The 17217-nt window shown below is 42.4% G+C and overlaps 1 protein-coding gene across 2 annotated transcripts in view; it reads right to left on the bottom strand.

Moving 5' to 3' along the window:
* The window catches only part of LCP1 (lymphocyte cytosolic protein 1), a 174792-nt gene that overhangs the window by 90280 nt on the left and 67295 nt on the right, over nucleotides 1-17217 (bottom strand). For both annotated transcript variants that reach the window (XM_029602887.1, XM_029602888.1), the window contains 4 exons: nucleotides 13421-13494; nucleotides 7763-7926; nucleotides 7457-7586; nucleotides 3729-3861 (listed from right to left, as the gene is read on the bottom strand). In XM_029602887.1, coding sequence (XP_029458747.1) covers nucleotides 3729-3861; nucleotides 7457-7586; nucleotides 7763-7926; nucleotides 13421-13487 — 494 coding nt within the window. In that variant the 5' untranslated portion in view covers nucleotides 13488-13494. The remainder of the gene's footprint in view (nucleotides 1-3728; nucleotides 3862-7456; nucleotides 7587-7762; nucleotides 7927-13420; nucleotides 13495-17217) is intronic.

The raw sequence follows: 17217 nt of genomic DNA, 5'->3' as shown, positions 1-17217 counted from the left end.
TGGATGCATGAGAAGCCATAGGACTTTAAAAAAAATGTAAGCTTGGGTTTAATTGGCACAGGGGAGAGGATCAGATGCCCTCTTGGCATGCTGCCAAGAGGGCACACTAAAATTTATTGTAGAATAGGGTGTACTAAAATAAAAGAAAAGAAAATGAAAAAAATGGCAAAGAAACAAAACACAACAAAAATAAAATGAAATGAAACAAAAAAACAAAACACTGCACAGTCATACTGGATCTCATGATTTGCAATAGGAGAAAGAGAAAACGAAAAGTAAGTTGTTCCTTCCATAGGAAAGAAAAGGAGCTATGTGGGCAAAAGGGATACCACCTGGAATTACTCCTAATCTGAGCGGGAATAAACCTATTCAGGCTAGAGGCCTCTGCAATGTAAATACAAGCTGTATATCTGGGAAGTAACTAACCGTTTGGGGGTAAGGCTGGAGGCAGAGCAGAACCTGATAATGGAGAGGATGGCAGAGATCTGCCTTCTGTGCACTTCACATATCTTTTGGCTTCCTTTCATATACATTTTTCTGAGGATTTCCAAACAGCACAAATAGCTGCTTAATATTCCCTTTCATGGCAGTAAAGGTTTGAGAAAGCCTGCTATTTGCCTGGTAGAAACCAAAACTTTTGAACTGACCCAAAATATTAACACTGTTGGCAGATCCCCTGGAAATGTCTTTTGGAAATAATGTAATTATCTTAATTTTTAAAGATTTTTCATAGATAATGTAGCAAGCTACTATAAACTGGGTATCTTCCCCCATTAGCTTATCATGTGTTGGAGCCTTGGAATGTGGACTGAGCTGCATCTGGATCTGAGTGATATGTTTTGGACCTGTCAAAAAAGGGTTTTCAACCCTGCAGAGACTGCAATCTGCTGCAGCCAAGGTGAAAGAATATAAAAATACATTAAAAAAAAAACTCTGTGTGCTCTCCTATGAATGATGAATATTCTGCAAGAATCAACTTGTTAACACTCACAGTGTTAACAAGTTGTGAAAAGGGCTGTACTGTTAGCCTGCCCAGAGAACAGCACTACATAGCCATCAAAGTAGGAAGTCAAAGGAATATTGGGAGACCATTTAATGTAGAAAAGGTACAATTTGGCTGCCTATGTCGGTGTGTGTGGGGCAGGGATGTCCAGGAGTTGGAGCCAGGAATCAGGAAGAGAGGAGTGCATCTGGCAGCCCTGCAATCAGTTCTTTTCCTGAAGAGCTAATTATCAAGAGAGAGAGAGACTGAAGTCTGTGCTCTGACGAAATAGAAAGACAGACAGCTGTTCTTGCTTCATAGCCGAGTTACATGTAAAATCCCAACAAGAGGCAGAGGAGCCAGGAGTTTAGAGACAGAGAGACTTCCTTTCCAGAGATTTCCAGGCCCAGGAGCACATGGTTAGATCACCCTCTTAAGAGATTGAGTTAAGTAATTTAAACTTTGCACATAGAGGGGCGGATTTTCAGAGCCCTGCTCGCCTAAATCCGCCCAAAACCGGGCGGATTTAGGCGAGCAGGGCCCTGCGCGCCGGTAAGCCTATTTTACATAGGCCTACCGGCGCGCGCAGAGCCCTGGGACTCGCGTAAGTCCCGGGGTTCTCCGAGGGGGGCATGTTGGGGGGCGTGTCGGGGGGGCGGTCCCGGTCGTCGCGGCGTTTTCGGGGTGTGTCGGCAGCGTTTTGGGGGCGGGTACGGGGGCGTGGCTACGGCCCGGGGCGGTCCGGGGGCGTGGCCGCGCCCTCCGTACCCGCCCCCAGGTCGCGGCCCGGCGCGCAGGAGGCCCGCTGGCACGCGGGGATTTACGCCTCCCTCCGGGAGGCGTAAATCCCCCAACAAAGGTAAGGGGGGGGGTATAGACAGGGCCGGGCAGGTGGGTTAGGTAGAGGAAGGGAGGGGAAGGTGAGGGGAGGGGTGTTAGAGGATTCCCTCCGAGGCCGCTCCGATTTCGGAGCGGCCTTGGAGGGAACGGGGGTAGGCTGCGCGGCTTGGCGCGCGCCGGCTATACAAAATCCATAGCCTTGCGCGCGCCGATCCAGGTTTTTTAGTAGATACACGCGGCTCCGCGCGTATCTACTAAAATCCAGCGTACTTTTGTTTGCGCCTGAGCGCAAACAAAAGTAGGCCTATTCGCGCTCCTTTTAAAATCCGCCCCTAAGTATCTTAACAGAGGAGGGAGAAGGTTTATTTCCTTGCCTTTGTCACAAATTCAGTATCTCATCTTATTTGATTCAGCCTTTCATTCAAAGTCAAGCATAAATCTTTGCTGAGATAGAAAAACTGGTGGACAGTGGCCTTTCTGGAAGAGACTAAAACCAGGCCTAAAACCCCCTTTCCCTGTTAGCATTCCTTAATTTTTTACTATCCATATGAGTATGCTGGTTGCCCTGGCTAACAGGCCATACCCAGTGTTATTTTTGCATTACTTGATTTAAAATAAGAAAACTGCAAGTTTATATTTTACTTCACTACTATACTTTTCCCATTTAATGTTCTGGTTGGATTTACTGTCTACTTGGTGACTGGGACCCTCTCTCATCTCCAACTCAGGCTACGAACCCGAAGATAAATCACATTAGTAAATATAATTTCTCATGTGGTACTCCCCACCTCAAGTATAAGGGTAATTCATAGTTTGGACCAAGGGGAGGAGGGGGCCCAATAATTTTTCATAGACGTTTTTGTACACTTTGAGATATCAGCTCATTGTGTGTTTTGAAATTTAATAAGTGATCTTTGTTTCCTCAAGTTTATCTTAAATATAAACACGTTCTTAAATATACATAAAAGTTCTCATTTGAACAACAAGCCTTCTGAGCCTGTAAACATTTTGCAATTATTTTTTTTTTTTACCTAACAGGTTTCTACCGCTTCTTTAGGGTTCCAGCTCAATCAGAACTAACTATGGTACTATGAACTTTAATTTGCAACTACATGGACATTTCTTTCTATTACATATCCCATCCCAACTCTAGCCAACCATTGCAGCAACAGTCCTACACCAGAAGCCACAAGCCATAGCGCCTTCTGGATCTCAGCTAACATGGACCCTGTGTCTGGCCACTTGATGTCACAGTTTTGCAAAGCCTGGGCCCAAGGAACTCAGCAAACCGCCCCCCCCAGCCCTAGCTAGTCTTGGGACTAGAACCCCTACCCTCTACATCACAGAAAATAACATAGCATTGCCACTGGACCACTAGGCCACCAAACCTTTCCTAATACATGTTATCAGATGTAGAAGACTGACTCCAATAATCAAAATATTATAAGACCTTTGTCTTAATCGCCATTTCCCATTTCCTTGTAGAGCTGATACATAAAAAAAATGGTCATGAAAGAGTCAAAACTACGGGCATCCCAGATTTTTGCTTTGAGGCTTTTCAGCACAGAATCCATACAAAAACAAAAAGTGATGATATGGATTAAAACATTATGTCAAGCTATACTTCAGCAAGAAGGACTGGATCTATTCTTTGGGATCCTGCTGGGTACTTAGGACCTGGATTGGCCACTGTCAGAGACAGGATGCCAGGCTTGATGGGCCCAGTTTGGCATGTCTAAAGTTCTTATGTACTAGAACCCTACAAAACATGATATAATCCAACATAAAAATGATGGCACTTATACAGTCCTTAGCCCCACATTTTACTGCAAGTTGCTTGGCCATGAGCTGATTCCATAGGCATAGAAACATGTGTGGCACATGGTGGTATGGAGATGCTACTTACCAGAGAACAATGCCATCGCCAACGGCTGTGAAGAGGCTATCCGTGTCTGGATCCATTGGAATAACATGTTTGCAGTCTGGATCTTTCTCCAGGGCCTTGTTAACCCAGTTGACGAAAGCATACTTTTCTTCTTCTATAACCGATTCAATTAACAAACTGTTTTAGGATCCCATTTTTTAAAGTTCTTTATGAAGGCAAGAGAACGCATCTGTGGGAAATCTAGTATCAGACTGAGTGCAAAGTAATGGCCAGCCCGTGTGCTGTAACTCGCTGCATCGGTAGTCAAAAAGCTAATTTTGAATGAGTTAAACAAATACTGCAACATTTCCAAACATACCACTTCATTTAATCATCTGCAAAATTAATGAAAATCACATTTACCTACCCTCCCTCCTCAAAATATGAAGAAGCTTTGAAAGGATTATGAGAAAAAGCAGCACAGCATTAGATTTTGTGTACCATGGAGCAAGATCAGTCTCTCTTATTTTGCTGCATAATTAACAATAAAATTATAGACCACAGTAAAACGTAACCATAGGTTCAACATGCGCATCTCTCCACTACTGAGCAAAAGCTCTCAAAATAATTATCACTGTTTATTTCCAGAGCACAGTTAATTAAACCTGTCTTGAACCCTTTTATGTCATTGTCTTCTAAAGGGTATTCAACACCATTTTAACGATGTTTGTGCTTAAAATTCTTCTCCAGTGTGTAAGGTTCCCTGGAATCTCAGTTAACGGCTGTTGGGTCTAAATCTTTGGGCCTGATGCAAACTAGTTACATAAAAGTTAAATACTCTTGTGTCATCACTTTATAGCAAAGAAAGCCTTAACTGGCCAGATAAATGGGTCAGTTCAGGCTTTTTGCACAAATAAGGACACATTAGTTCCAATGATTGGAACTGGGTTTCTTGAATTTTAAGGCTGCATTTTTTTTCATCAGTCAAAGTGCTCTGGTTGGGGCATCTAGTGAACATATTGGCTTAGGGACATTCACATTGATTGCCTCTTTCCACTGGCTGAAGCGCTTCACATGAGATGGATTTTTCTCTTTATAACTTCAACTGAAGGGCTTGATTGAGTGTTTTTATGGAGAACTCTATGGTACATTTTTCATCCACTGACAAATTCATTCAGGGAAATATTATTCTGCTTCTTTGCACATAGGCACAGTTTTCATACAAATTTTGGATTCAGAGCTATCAGCATATGGGATGCACTAAGAACTATTTGAACAGACATGCTTTCTGTCTGGTCTATGATTTGCACTTGACATTTATTAAGGATTACAAGTTCTTTGCACATGAATGCTTTTTGCAAGTATGATCTTTTTGCACTTTGCTGAGATTGATCTCTTTTAAAAGCATTAAAAATTACTATAAATGTTTGTTATTTTTTTGTTTGGTTTTTTTTTGGGGGGGGGGGGGGGAACGACAACTGACGATTAAAGTGCTCTGGAGTTAGGAGTTGCCTCCATTTCTGATTATGTTCAATTGTAATATTTGTAGTGACCTCCTTTCTTTTCCTTTTAGTGGAATCCTTCCAAGCATTTGCTGCAGATGGTTTGGACTGGCAGCTGTCTGCTTACTGTCAATGCCCCCCATGTCTTCTTATTGCAAGCATTCGTCTACCTTGAAGAAGAACTGCCTCACTGTTAGTGCTCCGAGTCCTTACACCTTTTCCTTCTGAACTATGTCACATGGCAGAGAACAGCAATCCAGTCTTCAAGAGCCACAGACAGATCAGGTTTTCAGGGAAACCAACTAATGCAAGTTAACTGGTTTCTTAGAATAGATTTACGGAAATGCAGCTGATCGATGTTCACAGTGGATAAAGCAGACCAGTTTCCAGGTCTGGAGGAGCAGGTTTGTCTGGCCCTGTTATAACGTTAACAAGACTTGTATTGCACAGCAACACAAATATTACTTTAATTTCACCAAAGATTTTGCTACATCCTTTGATACATTCTGCGGGTGAGGGAATCACAAATTAAAACTGAGCACAAAGTAGCAAAAAAAAAAAAAAAGGACAATTTTCAAAACAGCGTAGCTGTGTAAAAATGGATTTGCGTGTCTGAATTATCCTGAGAAATGCCCTTCCCTGCCATTTAAAAAGAATGTGCAGGTTTCCATAGAGCTGCACGCTTTTAGCCGGATTACAAAAAGGCATTCCTGGTGGGAGGGAAGCAGGGCACATACATGACATTTTCACTAGTGCACATGTTATTTTACTCTCCTGGGTTGCCTGCACAAAAAAAGCAAGTGCAAAGTTTGCAGGCACTTTTAGCATGTTTACTTTATGTGAAATCAAAGGAGATAGATACTACCTCGGCAGTTTGGCTGAAAATTAGCCTAAAATGCATGCTCTAAAAACACCCACATGCTTTTTAATTATGCAGGCTCTTTGAAAAATTCCCCCCAAATGTCTAAGGCTAGCTATTTGTATACTAGGAATAAATGTTGTGGGTTTTTACGTATGCAATATTAGCCCACTTCCTGTTGTATTTAGACATATAGTAGTTGTGGTGACTAAAATACAGAGCACAATTTTGCAGAAAAAAAACAATGTAACACACAAAAAAGAACAGGCTGTGCCGTGGTTGGATTTGCTGCAATAACTGTCAAGGACTGGGTGGGTATTACTGTTCTCCAAACAACATTGAACAGTCCCCTCAAGACCACACTAATTATTCAGAATGCTCTCAATCGAAATCTGTGGCTCATTTTCCACAGCTCTCTCAAGCTAGCTCGGCCAATAACTTGGCCTCGTCATTTTCTCTCCCCAAACTGACTCTCTGCCCCCCTCCTTGTCCAATAAATCTATAAAAGCTATGTGAGGGGAAGAGATAATTGAGAAAATCAGCTCCTCCAGAGCGTGGAAAGAGAAGAGAAAACTGCAGCCGTGAGCTCCTGTGGCTGTTGTTAGAGAGCCCTAAGTGAAAGCTATTGCTGTGAGGCTGTTTCTCCAAACAACATTTCACAACCCCTGAAAACCTCTGAGAGTATTTCATCACTGCAAATTTTCTAAACACACACCGATGACTCATCAGTCTGTCTTCAAATTTGGGAAATATTATCATTATTTTTAAAAGTATACATAAAGCTGTCTGGAACCATTCCACAAATTTTAGCAGGTCTCCACTTCTTCTTGTCCTATAAGACATTTCTAATAGTCAGTAGTCTAATAGTCTACTGATTTCTAATAGTCAGTAATTTCTAATTTCTAATAGTCAGTAGTCACTATCAGCTATTTAAGCTTCCAAGTTTCTACTCCTTGTTAAATGTAATTTTGCCTTATCCACCCTATTGTTAATTACTTTATTTATTGCTTCAGTTATACCCTTGTTCTATGTAAACCGATCCGATATGGTTATTACTATGAAGGTCGGCATAAAAAGTGTTAAATAAATAAATAAATAAATAAATTAGCTAACAACATATATCACCTACAATTTTCACAGTCTGAACTGCTCCTCAGACTTTCTACTTTCAAAGAATTATGATATTGGGGAAAATAAACTCCCCTAAGCAAGTGTCATTTTCTTACTCATGGCAACACTAGAGAGGTCTTTGTGCTATGCATTTTTCTCATAGTTAGATACCACCACAAGGAAAACCCTTTAGTACATCAGATCCACAACAGAAAGAGCAAGTGGGAATAACAACAAGCTTAGCTATATGACAGGCTGACTGTGGAAGTGATTGATAACTGATGCATAAATGGATATACCTGAATAAGAATGCTGTGTCCCAGCACTGGACTGTTCTGAGGTTCCACCAATAGCACAGATTCCTTCCTTCTTATTGATTGCCTTCCTGAATGTTTTGGCAACATCAGATTTTTTGAGGCCATGAAATACCTTAAAAAAAAGAGGCATCCTATTTAAATATCTCAAATTTGTATTTATAGTCACTGGCAAGAAGTAATTAACACTATTATATTTGTCAGAGTAGCAACCTACATCAGTTATAATCAGGACAGGGCATAGTTGTAACTTGCAGTTTAACAAATCCTGGAGAATCTTGTGTTACTCACCGAGATGAATTCATCAAAGCTAATCCTCCCGTCATTATTTTGATCTCCAGTGGTCATCAAGTCCTGGATGATTTCTCGCACTTTATAGCCTGGCAGGGGCAAATTTGCTGCTTTGAATAGTTCAGTCAACTCACTGGGGCTAATAAAACCATTTCCATCAGTATCTGTAAGGGCAAACAATCATATTATTCTCTTTGCAACTGAGTACACATTCTGATTTTGTATAGCATTTATTTTAAAACAATAAGGAGATAATTTTAAAAGGAGTTACACATGTAAATGTAACATACTATCATAGCAATTTAAAAATAATTATGTTCTTAAAGTGCATTTACATGTGAATATCCTATAGACAATTCAATGGCATATATTGTAGCTGTTTTCAAAACTTCACTTACAAGGGTAAAGTGCATTTATACATTTAAAACCCAATTTTAAGCATGCAAATGCTTTTTAAAATCAGGCCGTAATTTGCAGTTTTATGCTTATCCAAAATCTTGTTAAGGTAGAATTAGGCAGATAAGGAAGTGGGGTAGAGGTAGGTTACTTGGAAAGGCACTATAGTAGAAAAATAAACCCAGACATTACTGATGCTTTTTAATCAGGAAAAGGCACAGGACCAAATTGACAAACTTAATAGTAGCAAATCACCAGGACCCAGTGGTATTCAAACAAGATAAAAGTTTTGCAGGAAACAAACTGCACTCTGGAATCCTTATGGATAGAAATTCCAAGTGTGATGGGGAAGAATACAGTCATGGGTTAACACTATTGCCTGCCTGACCTGAATCAGGAAACAAACTATAAAATACTAACAGAGATTAAACAGATTTTAAAAAATTGGCAACATGTTATTAATGGGAGATTTCAATTTCCCAAGTATTGATTGAGAAAATGTCACTTCAGGACATGCTAGGGAAGTAAAGGTCTAGATGCCATAAATGATTGTTTCATGAAGCAGCTAGTCATGGAGCCAATAACAGGAGGAACTACTTTAGATCTGGTTGTCAGAAGAAAGTAGGATATGTTGCAAGGGGTGGTGGATCATCTTGGCAATAATGATCATTATACAATTAAATTTGACATAATTACTAGAGGATGGATACTAAGTAAAACTACTGCAGTGGTATTTAAATTTAAAAAGGGAGACTATGAGAAAATGAGAAAATTAGAAAACACTAAAATGATCGATTGCCAAGATTATAAGTTTGCATGGGGAATGGACATTGTTTAAAAATACCATCTTGGATACCCAGATAAAGGTATTCCATGCATTAAAAAAGGGAAAGGAAAGACCAAACAACTGCCAGCAGGCCCAGCATGCTTTAATAGCGTGGAAAAAGAGGCAATTAAAGTCAAAGGGGCACCTTTCAAAAAAATGGAAGCAGCATAAGCACTGGCATATTAGGTGTAAAGCAGTAATATGATAGGTCAAGAAAGAATTCTAAAAGAAGCTTGCTATAGCGGTAAAAAGTGATAATAAAAACCTTTTCAAGTTGGTGAAGGAGCTAGTTGGACTGTAGATGACCAAGAGGTGAAGGGGGTGCTCAGAGATGGCAAGGAAATAGCAGAAAAACTAAATAAATTCTCTATTTCAGTCTTTACTGAGGAGGATGCAGGGAACATATTCACACCAGAAATGTTCATAGGTGAGATGATTCTGAGCAACTAAAACAAATTACTGTGAAACTGGAAGATATAATAGAACAACCGACAAACTAATGAGTATCAAATCACCAAGATCAAAAGATTCTTCATAGAGTTCTGAAAGAACGCAAACATGAAATCGGCCTAGCTTGATTGTCTCTATGGTCCATCAAACTAGGGCAAGAGAACATTGTAGAAATCTCATCTTCCATACTGTTCCATGTAAAGGCAATGCCTATATATTTATTGGTTGTAAGTTACTTGTAAACCGACACGATGTGCAAACGGCTGTCGGTATATAAAATCATTTAAATAAATAAATAAATAAATAAATCTTTGTGAGACTTTCCTCACTGCAAATGATGTCAAATCTTCACTGAAGTGTACTGTGCTGTTCGTACGTCTCACTCTGCATGTCAAAGTGGCCACCACCAAAACCTCATCTCGAGTTATTAGCTGGCCCTCCTATAGTGATATAAATAGTTGAATACTATGAAGGCCTCATAAAGAGTCTCTCTCTCTCTCTCTCTCTCCCCCCCCCCCTCTCTCTCTCTCTCTCTCCCTCTCCCCCCCCCCCCCCCCCCCCTAGCAATAGCCTGTCTGGGCACTTTGCAGGTAGCAAAATACAAGTATCTCTTAGGGTGCAAAAACTTTAACGCACCCTGGAATATACTATGTGGGGCAGATTTTCAAAGGGTTACGCGTGCTACCCCCTGCGCGCGCCGAGCCTATCTTGCAGAAGCTACATTCCCCCAATCCTTCACCGAATGGGTCAGTGCTCAGTAAGGCTGAGAAGTGTGATCCCCTTTCCACAGGGAGGGGATAACAAACCTATGAAAGCTTGGAATTCCATAGCATTGCCCTATCACAACAAAACTCCTGTGCCCTTCTGATCCAGGGTTCTTTAAGCCTCTCTTTTCAAGAAAGAGGATCTTTAGGTCTTTCCCTTCAGGGGGAGAGGACTACCGGTCTTGAATCCTATACTGGGAAGGTGGCTGGAGTTCAAAGTCAGGCTGCCGAGGCCTTCAGGACTAGAGAGGTCTTGAATGGGGTCCAAGAGGGATTCCTGAGCTTTATCTGAAAAGTGGGGTAGTTATTTTGTTTAATTTGGAGATCCATTTTTCCATGCTAACTTTTAATTTTATGGTTGACTGCCTGTATTATGCATGTTTTTAAATACGTATCCGGCCTTGAACCGTGGATATGAGCGGGAAATAAATCTTTACAATCAATCAATACATAATTGCATAAATTTGTTGAGGATTCAGGAAAGAGGTCTCTATGAAAAGGGGAGCTAAGCTCAATACTTTTTATTCTGTCTGAGAGGGATTTCTTCAGAGACTGGAGAAAAAAAGGAATGTACTACAGTCAGAGGGAAGACTGTCTAACAGGGAAACAGTCCCAGGAATTGCTGTCTAAAAGAAAAAAATGAATCAGCCAGAAACTCATCTGCTTTTGTCTATTGAAAGGGAGAGAGAGCTGCATCCAGAGCAGCAGATACATGGGGAGGGTATGCCTGACCCAGAGGACCTATCTGCCAGGGTGTGCAGCTTTCTTATTGACTAGGATTATGGTTTAATGGACTTTATTTTCCTGTACTGAATGTGCATTAAACCATAGTGTACCTCCTTTGATTTTCTGTTCCAGCAAAGCAAGTTACCAGTAAAGGATTTTATTATTGAACAACAGCTGCAGTGTGGAGACTGTTCTGTTACTAGGCTGTTTGTTCCAGGAAGAAAAATCCCTTAAGCACCTTGACGTTCCTCCCTGTACGGGAAGAAACCAGGAGCATGCAGCCCTGGCCCATGACCTCCCATGTGAGCCCGTGCAGACCAGAAGAAGTTTTGGAAGGGGCTACATGAAAATGATACAAAATTATTCAATGTAATTAAAACACAGGCAGACTGTAAGGAGTTGCAGAACATTCAAAACTGGGGAAGTAGGCATCTAAAATAAAATAGCAGATGAAATTCAGTGGGAACAAGTGCATAATGATGCACCTCGGGAACTATAAACACACATTGCTGGGTTTCACACTAGGAGTTACCACACAGGAAAAGAGCCTTAAAGTCATTGTGAACCACATGTGAAATCTTCAGCTCAGGGTGTGCAGTGGCGTTCAAAAAAAGCAAATAGAATGTTAGTGAGTATTCGGAAAGGAATGGAACATAAAACAGGGAACATCATCATGCCTCTGTATAAATTTATGGTGAGTATTGTTTGCGGTTTTGGTCATCCCATCTCAGAAAAGATAAAGCAGGCCCAGAAAAGGTACAGAGAGGGGCAACAAAAATGATAAAGGGGATGGAATGGCTCCCCATATGAAGAAAGGCTAAATAAGTTAGGGTTCCTCAACTTGAAGAGCTTCCTGAGAGGGGAGATGACAGAGATTTATAAAATAATGAGTGAGTGTGTGTGTGTGTGTATTTGAAGGGGGGGGGGGCGCAAATCAATAAGCAACAATTATTTACCCTTTTATATAGTGCTGGGACTAGGAGGCACTCCCTCCATGAAACCAAGCGATAACAGATTTAGAACAAATTAAAGAGGGCATTTTTTTTCAATCCTTTCATAAATAAACTGTGGAATTTGTTGCTGGGAGATGTGATCAAGGACAGTAGTCTAGCTGAGTTTAAAAAAGATTTGGACAAGTTTCTGCAGGACAGCTTAACAATTAACATTTCAGGTTAAATGAAAAGGCTTTTATGTTTTATTTTTTTGCTTTGCTTGTTGGTTTTATTTTGAGTTTTGTTTTAACTGTAATTGTATATTGTATATGTCTATTATGTATGTTTATTGTATTCCACTGAGATCTGTGGATCAGTGTACTATACATTTTATAAATAAATAAATAAATTATTAGTCAGGCAGACTTGGGAATTGCCATCTTTTACTTCTGGGAGAGAGCAACAAGAGATGATGGCCTTCCCCATTAATATCTGCCCAGTACTTGCTATTGACCTGGATTGGCCACTGTCAGAGACATAAGAACATGCCATACTGGGTCAGACCAAGGGTCCATCAAGCCCAGTATCCTGTCTCCAACAGTAGCCAATCCAGGCCATAAGAACCTGGCAAGTACCCAAAAACAAGGTCTATCCCATGCTACTGATGCTAGTAATAGCAATGGCTATTTTCTAAGTCAACTTAATTAATAGCAAGTAATGGACTTCTTCTCCAAGAACTTATCCAATCCTTTTTTAAACACAGCAATACTAACTGCACTAACCAGTAACCACATCCCCTGGTAACAAATTCCAGAGTTTAATTGTGCGTTGAGTGAAAAAGAACTTTCTCCGATTAGTTTTAAATGTGCCACATACTAACTTCATGGAGTGCCCCCTAGTCCTTCTATTATCCGAAAGAGTAAATAACCGATTCACATTTACCCATTCTAGACCTCTCATGATTTTAAACATCTCTATCATATCCCCCCTCAGCTGTCTCTTCTCCAAGCTGAACAGTCTTTAGTCTTTCCTTATAGGGGAGCTGTTCCATCCCCTGTATCATTTTGGCCACCCTTCGCTGTACCTTCTCCATCACAACTATATCTTTTTTGAGATGCGGCGACCAGAATTGTACACAGTATTCAAGGTGCGGTCTCGCCATGGAGCAATACAGAGCCATAATGACATTTTCCATTTTATTCACCATTCCCTTTCTAATAATTCCCAACATTTTGTTTGCTTTTTTGACTGCCGCAGCACACTGAACCGACGATTTCAATGTGTTATCCACTATGACGTCTAGATCTCTTTCTTGGGTGGTAGCTCCTAATATGGAACCTAACAATGTGTAACTATAGCATGGGTTATTTTTCCTTATATGCATCACCTTGGGTTTGATGATCTAACCCAGCATCGCATGTCCTCTGTTCATTCTTGTTCGTGGATATTGATATGCTTCATGGTGAAACTATTCTATTTTTTTTTTTTTTAAATCAGCACTCGATTCCTGCTCTGCATATTTATGTTGTGGGCGATGTAGCCACTGTGACAGAAGAAAACTCACCAATTTTGCAGAAGGCCTCTGTGAGCTCCTCCAGCTCTTCTGCGGTGATCTGTACGGAGGCAGCCATTTTTCACCTTTATAAATGACAAGAACAGAGAAATGTGGGCATTGTCAGTTCTTTGCCTTTCTTCTTTCTTTGTACTATTTAGCTCTAGTTCTCACAACAGTTTCATCGCTGGACAGTGGACAGCAGTCTCAGCAGTTACCACTACCTGAGGCTCATTCACAGGGAATATTCTAAGGCTCCAACTGTGCAGCAGCTTGAGACAGTCCAGGTTTTCCACCAAACTTTATCAACTACATCTGAACAGGTAGAACAATTCATGCTATATCTTTTTAAGGGAAAAAATAAAACCTTCAAAAACCAAATAACAGTTGGAATGGCTAATGCCCCACATATTTATTTACTTAAAAGATTTATAGCCTGCACTATCACACATATGATTCTTCTTGACTCTCAGCATGGCTCTGATGACCGAAATTTAAAACCCTAGGAAAATTAAATAAAGAAAATTCTTATATTTCAGTGTTAAAGATAAGATTTGCCAATGGCTTTTTTGAGATGCAACTCTCCCCTAAATCAATTCTCCAAGAACAAAAGGGTAGGTGCCTTGCTCTACTGTGGCAAGGTGCATTCTATTATTATTTATTGACATTTGATCTGAGATATCACATCAGTTTACTTTCAGGTACTGTAGGTATTTCCCTATCCTGAGAGGGCTTACAATGTAAGTTTGTACCTGAGGCAAGGGAGAGTAAAGTGACTTACCCAAGGTCACAAGCAGTGTCAAACCTTGGTCTCCTCGTTTGTAGCCCACTCCTCTAACCACTAGGCTATTCCTCTGCCATTCAAGTAGTATCCAACAGGGGAACTGAGTGTAGTGGCGCCAAAGAAATAGTCTACACATGTTCCCTACCTGCTGAAATGACACAGACCCTACATTATCTCTGGCTTGACCCTTGTTCCCCCACAATTGTGCCCAGGCCTGTCATATGCCTTTTAAATTTCTGTTCTCTACACACCCAGCCCTTCTCGCCGTGCCGCCAGTGGAATTGGGTCCATTTGTTGAGGGTCTGTTTATGTTCTGCATGTGTGACTGAGGTGAGGCATTTTTCTAATAGGGAAGTGTATGAATGTATTCGGACTTTCACAAGGTCAAGCCCACATCCAATACACATCACAATAGGCCTAATACCAAATGTATTCCAAGTGTCTTTTTTAAAGGGATTTCTGGTTGGCTTCACAGCAGTGCATGTAAATAAAACGTAAGTGATATTTTTACCTCAGAATACTGTACTTTGATATTTTTCATGTAAAATATAAATGCATAACTCCTAACTGTGTGTATGGAATGGGGTGGGGGCGTTGTGCAAGGCTATAAGGTTCGCCTAGGGCATGTAATACCCTTGCACCAGCCAGAGTTCAGTGGGGGGGGGGGGGGGGGGAGAGGGTGTCAGTTTTTAAAGTTTGTAAGTTTGTATCACTAAAGGGAGTGGGCATTTTTTTGGTGGGCCCATGACAAAGAATGAATGAATGAATGAATGAATGAATGAACTGGGGGGGAGGCACAGTAATTGTTCGCACAGGGCTGCAAAAAAGCTAGCACCGGCCCTGAATGAGACTCTGGAAAAAGGGACTAGGGCAAGACAGACTAGGACAAGACAGGACAAACCAGGACAAGGACTACACAGAACATAGAACAAGAAAGCCCAAAGTCTGCATAGGCAAGACAGAAAGATCTAGAAGCTAGGAAGAGACTTAGGGAGTCTCAGGACTAGGCCAAGGGTCAGGAAGCAGAGAGGCCTAGGGTATGCCACAAGGCAAGGAAGGACCAGAAGGCCCGCAGGCCACAGAGCAAGGCTTTGGAACAGTAGGCCGGATGGCCACAAGGCAAAACAAAGGCAAGCTGGTGTCAGAAGGCCCGGAGGCCACAAGACAAAGCTAGGAATGGCTTGAGAAAGCCACAAGGCAGAGATGGCTAGAGAAGGGAAGCAAAAAGGACTTGATGCCAAAGCCCTGAAAGGAAGAACAGACTGGATTAAGTAGGGCAGGAGTCTGGGTGTGGTGCAAGCAGGTAAGACAGGCTGGGATAGCTAGGGGAGAGAGCTCCTGGAGGTCCCTGCTGGCACAGTGACCAAAGCACAGCCTGAGGACAGGAGCCAGAGAATGCTGGAAAACAGTTCAGAGTTGAGCTCACTGGGGTCCTCTGGTGGAGGGGAGGCTGCTTAGTAGCTGGAAATTCAACAGTTATCCTGGTTACAACATTGTAAAACTAAATAATATGTTATCCCATCCTGGGGAACGTAAAATGATAGGAAGGGTTTCTCTATTTGTAGAATGGTCCTTCTCCCAAATTTATTTAGTGGGGTCTTGCAGATAGTAAGAACATAAGAACATAAGAAAATGCCATACTGGGTCAGACCAAGGGTCCATCAAGCCCAGCATCCTGTTTCCAACAGTGGCCAATCCAGGCCATAAGAACCTGGCAAGTACCCAAAAAACTAAGGGGCGGATTTTCAGAGCCCTGCTCGCGTAAATCCGCCCAAAACCGGGCGGATTTACGCGAGCAGGGCCCTGCGCGCCAGGAAGCCTATTTTACATAGGCCTCCCGGCGCGCGCAGAGCCCCGGGACTCGCGTAAGTCCCGGGGTTCTCCGAGGGGGGCGTGTCGGGGGTGGGCCCGGTCGCCGCGACGTTTCGGGGGCGTGTCGGCAGCGTTTTGGGGGCGGATACGGGGGCGTGGCTACGGCCTGGGCGGTCCGGGGGCGTGGCCGCGCCCTCCGTACCCGCCCCCAGGTCGCGGCCCGGCGCGCAGGAGGCCCGCTGGCGCGCGGGGATTTACGCCTCCCAGAGGGAGGCGTAAATCCCCCGACAAAGGTAAGGGGGGGGGTTTAGACAGGGCCGGGCGGGTGGGTTAGGTAGGGGAAGGGAGGGGAAGGTGAGGGGAGGGCAAAGGAAAGTTCCCTCCGAGGCCGCTCCGATTTCGGAGCGGCCTCGGAGGGAATGGGGGTAGGCTGCGCGGCTCGGCGCACGCCGGCTATACAAAATCCATAGCCTTGCGCGCGCCGATCCAGGTTTTTAGCAGATACGCGCGGCTCCGCGCGTATCTGCTAAAATCCAGCGTACTTTTGTTTGCGCCTGGAGCGCAAACAAAAGTAGGCTATTCGCGCGCCTTTTAAAATCCGCCCCTAAGTCTATTCCATGTAACCATTGCTAATGGCAGTGGCTATTCTCTAAGTGAACTTAATAGCAGGTAATGGACTTCTCCTCCAAGAACTTATCCAATCCTTTTTTAAACCAGCTATACTAACTGCACGAACCACATTCTCTGGCAACAAATTCCAGAGTTTAATTGTGCGTTGAGTAAAAAAGAACTTTCTCCGATTAGTTTTAAATGTGCCCCATGCTAACTTCATGGAGTGTCCCCTAGTCTTTCTACTATCCGAAAGAGTAAATAACCGATTCACATCTACCCGATCTATATCTCTCATGATTTTAAACACCTCTATCATATCCCCCCTCAGCCGTCTCTTCTCCAAGCTGAAAAGTCCTAACCTCTTTGCTCTTTCCTCATAGGGGAGCTGTTCCATTCCCCTTATCATTTTGGTAGCCCTTCTCTGTACCTTCTCCATCGCAATTATATCTTTTTTGAGATGTGAAGTGAAGTGGACCTGAATAGAGACAACAGTCTTCTGTTCACTGGACAGGGTGGACACCATCTTTCTCTCTTCCTTGAACTCTGACCCCCATGCTACTCCTCAGGGCTGGCACAAATGTGACCAACGTCTCAAAAAGTG

The sequence above is a fragment of the Rhinatrema bivittatum genome, chromosome 5 (genome assembly GCF_901001135.1).
Source record: "Rhinatrema bivittatum chromosome 5, aRhiBiv1.1, whole genome shotgun sequence".
NCBI lineage: Eukaryota > Metazoa > Chordata > Amphibia > Gymnophiona > Rhinatrematidae > Rhinatrema > Rhinatrema bivittatum.
This window is presented reverse-complemented; position numbering and strand designations above follow the sequence as displayed.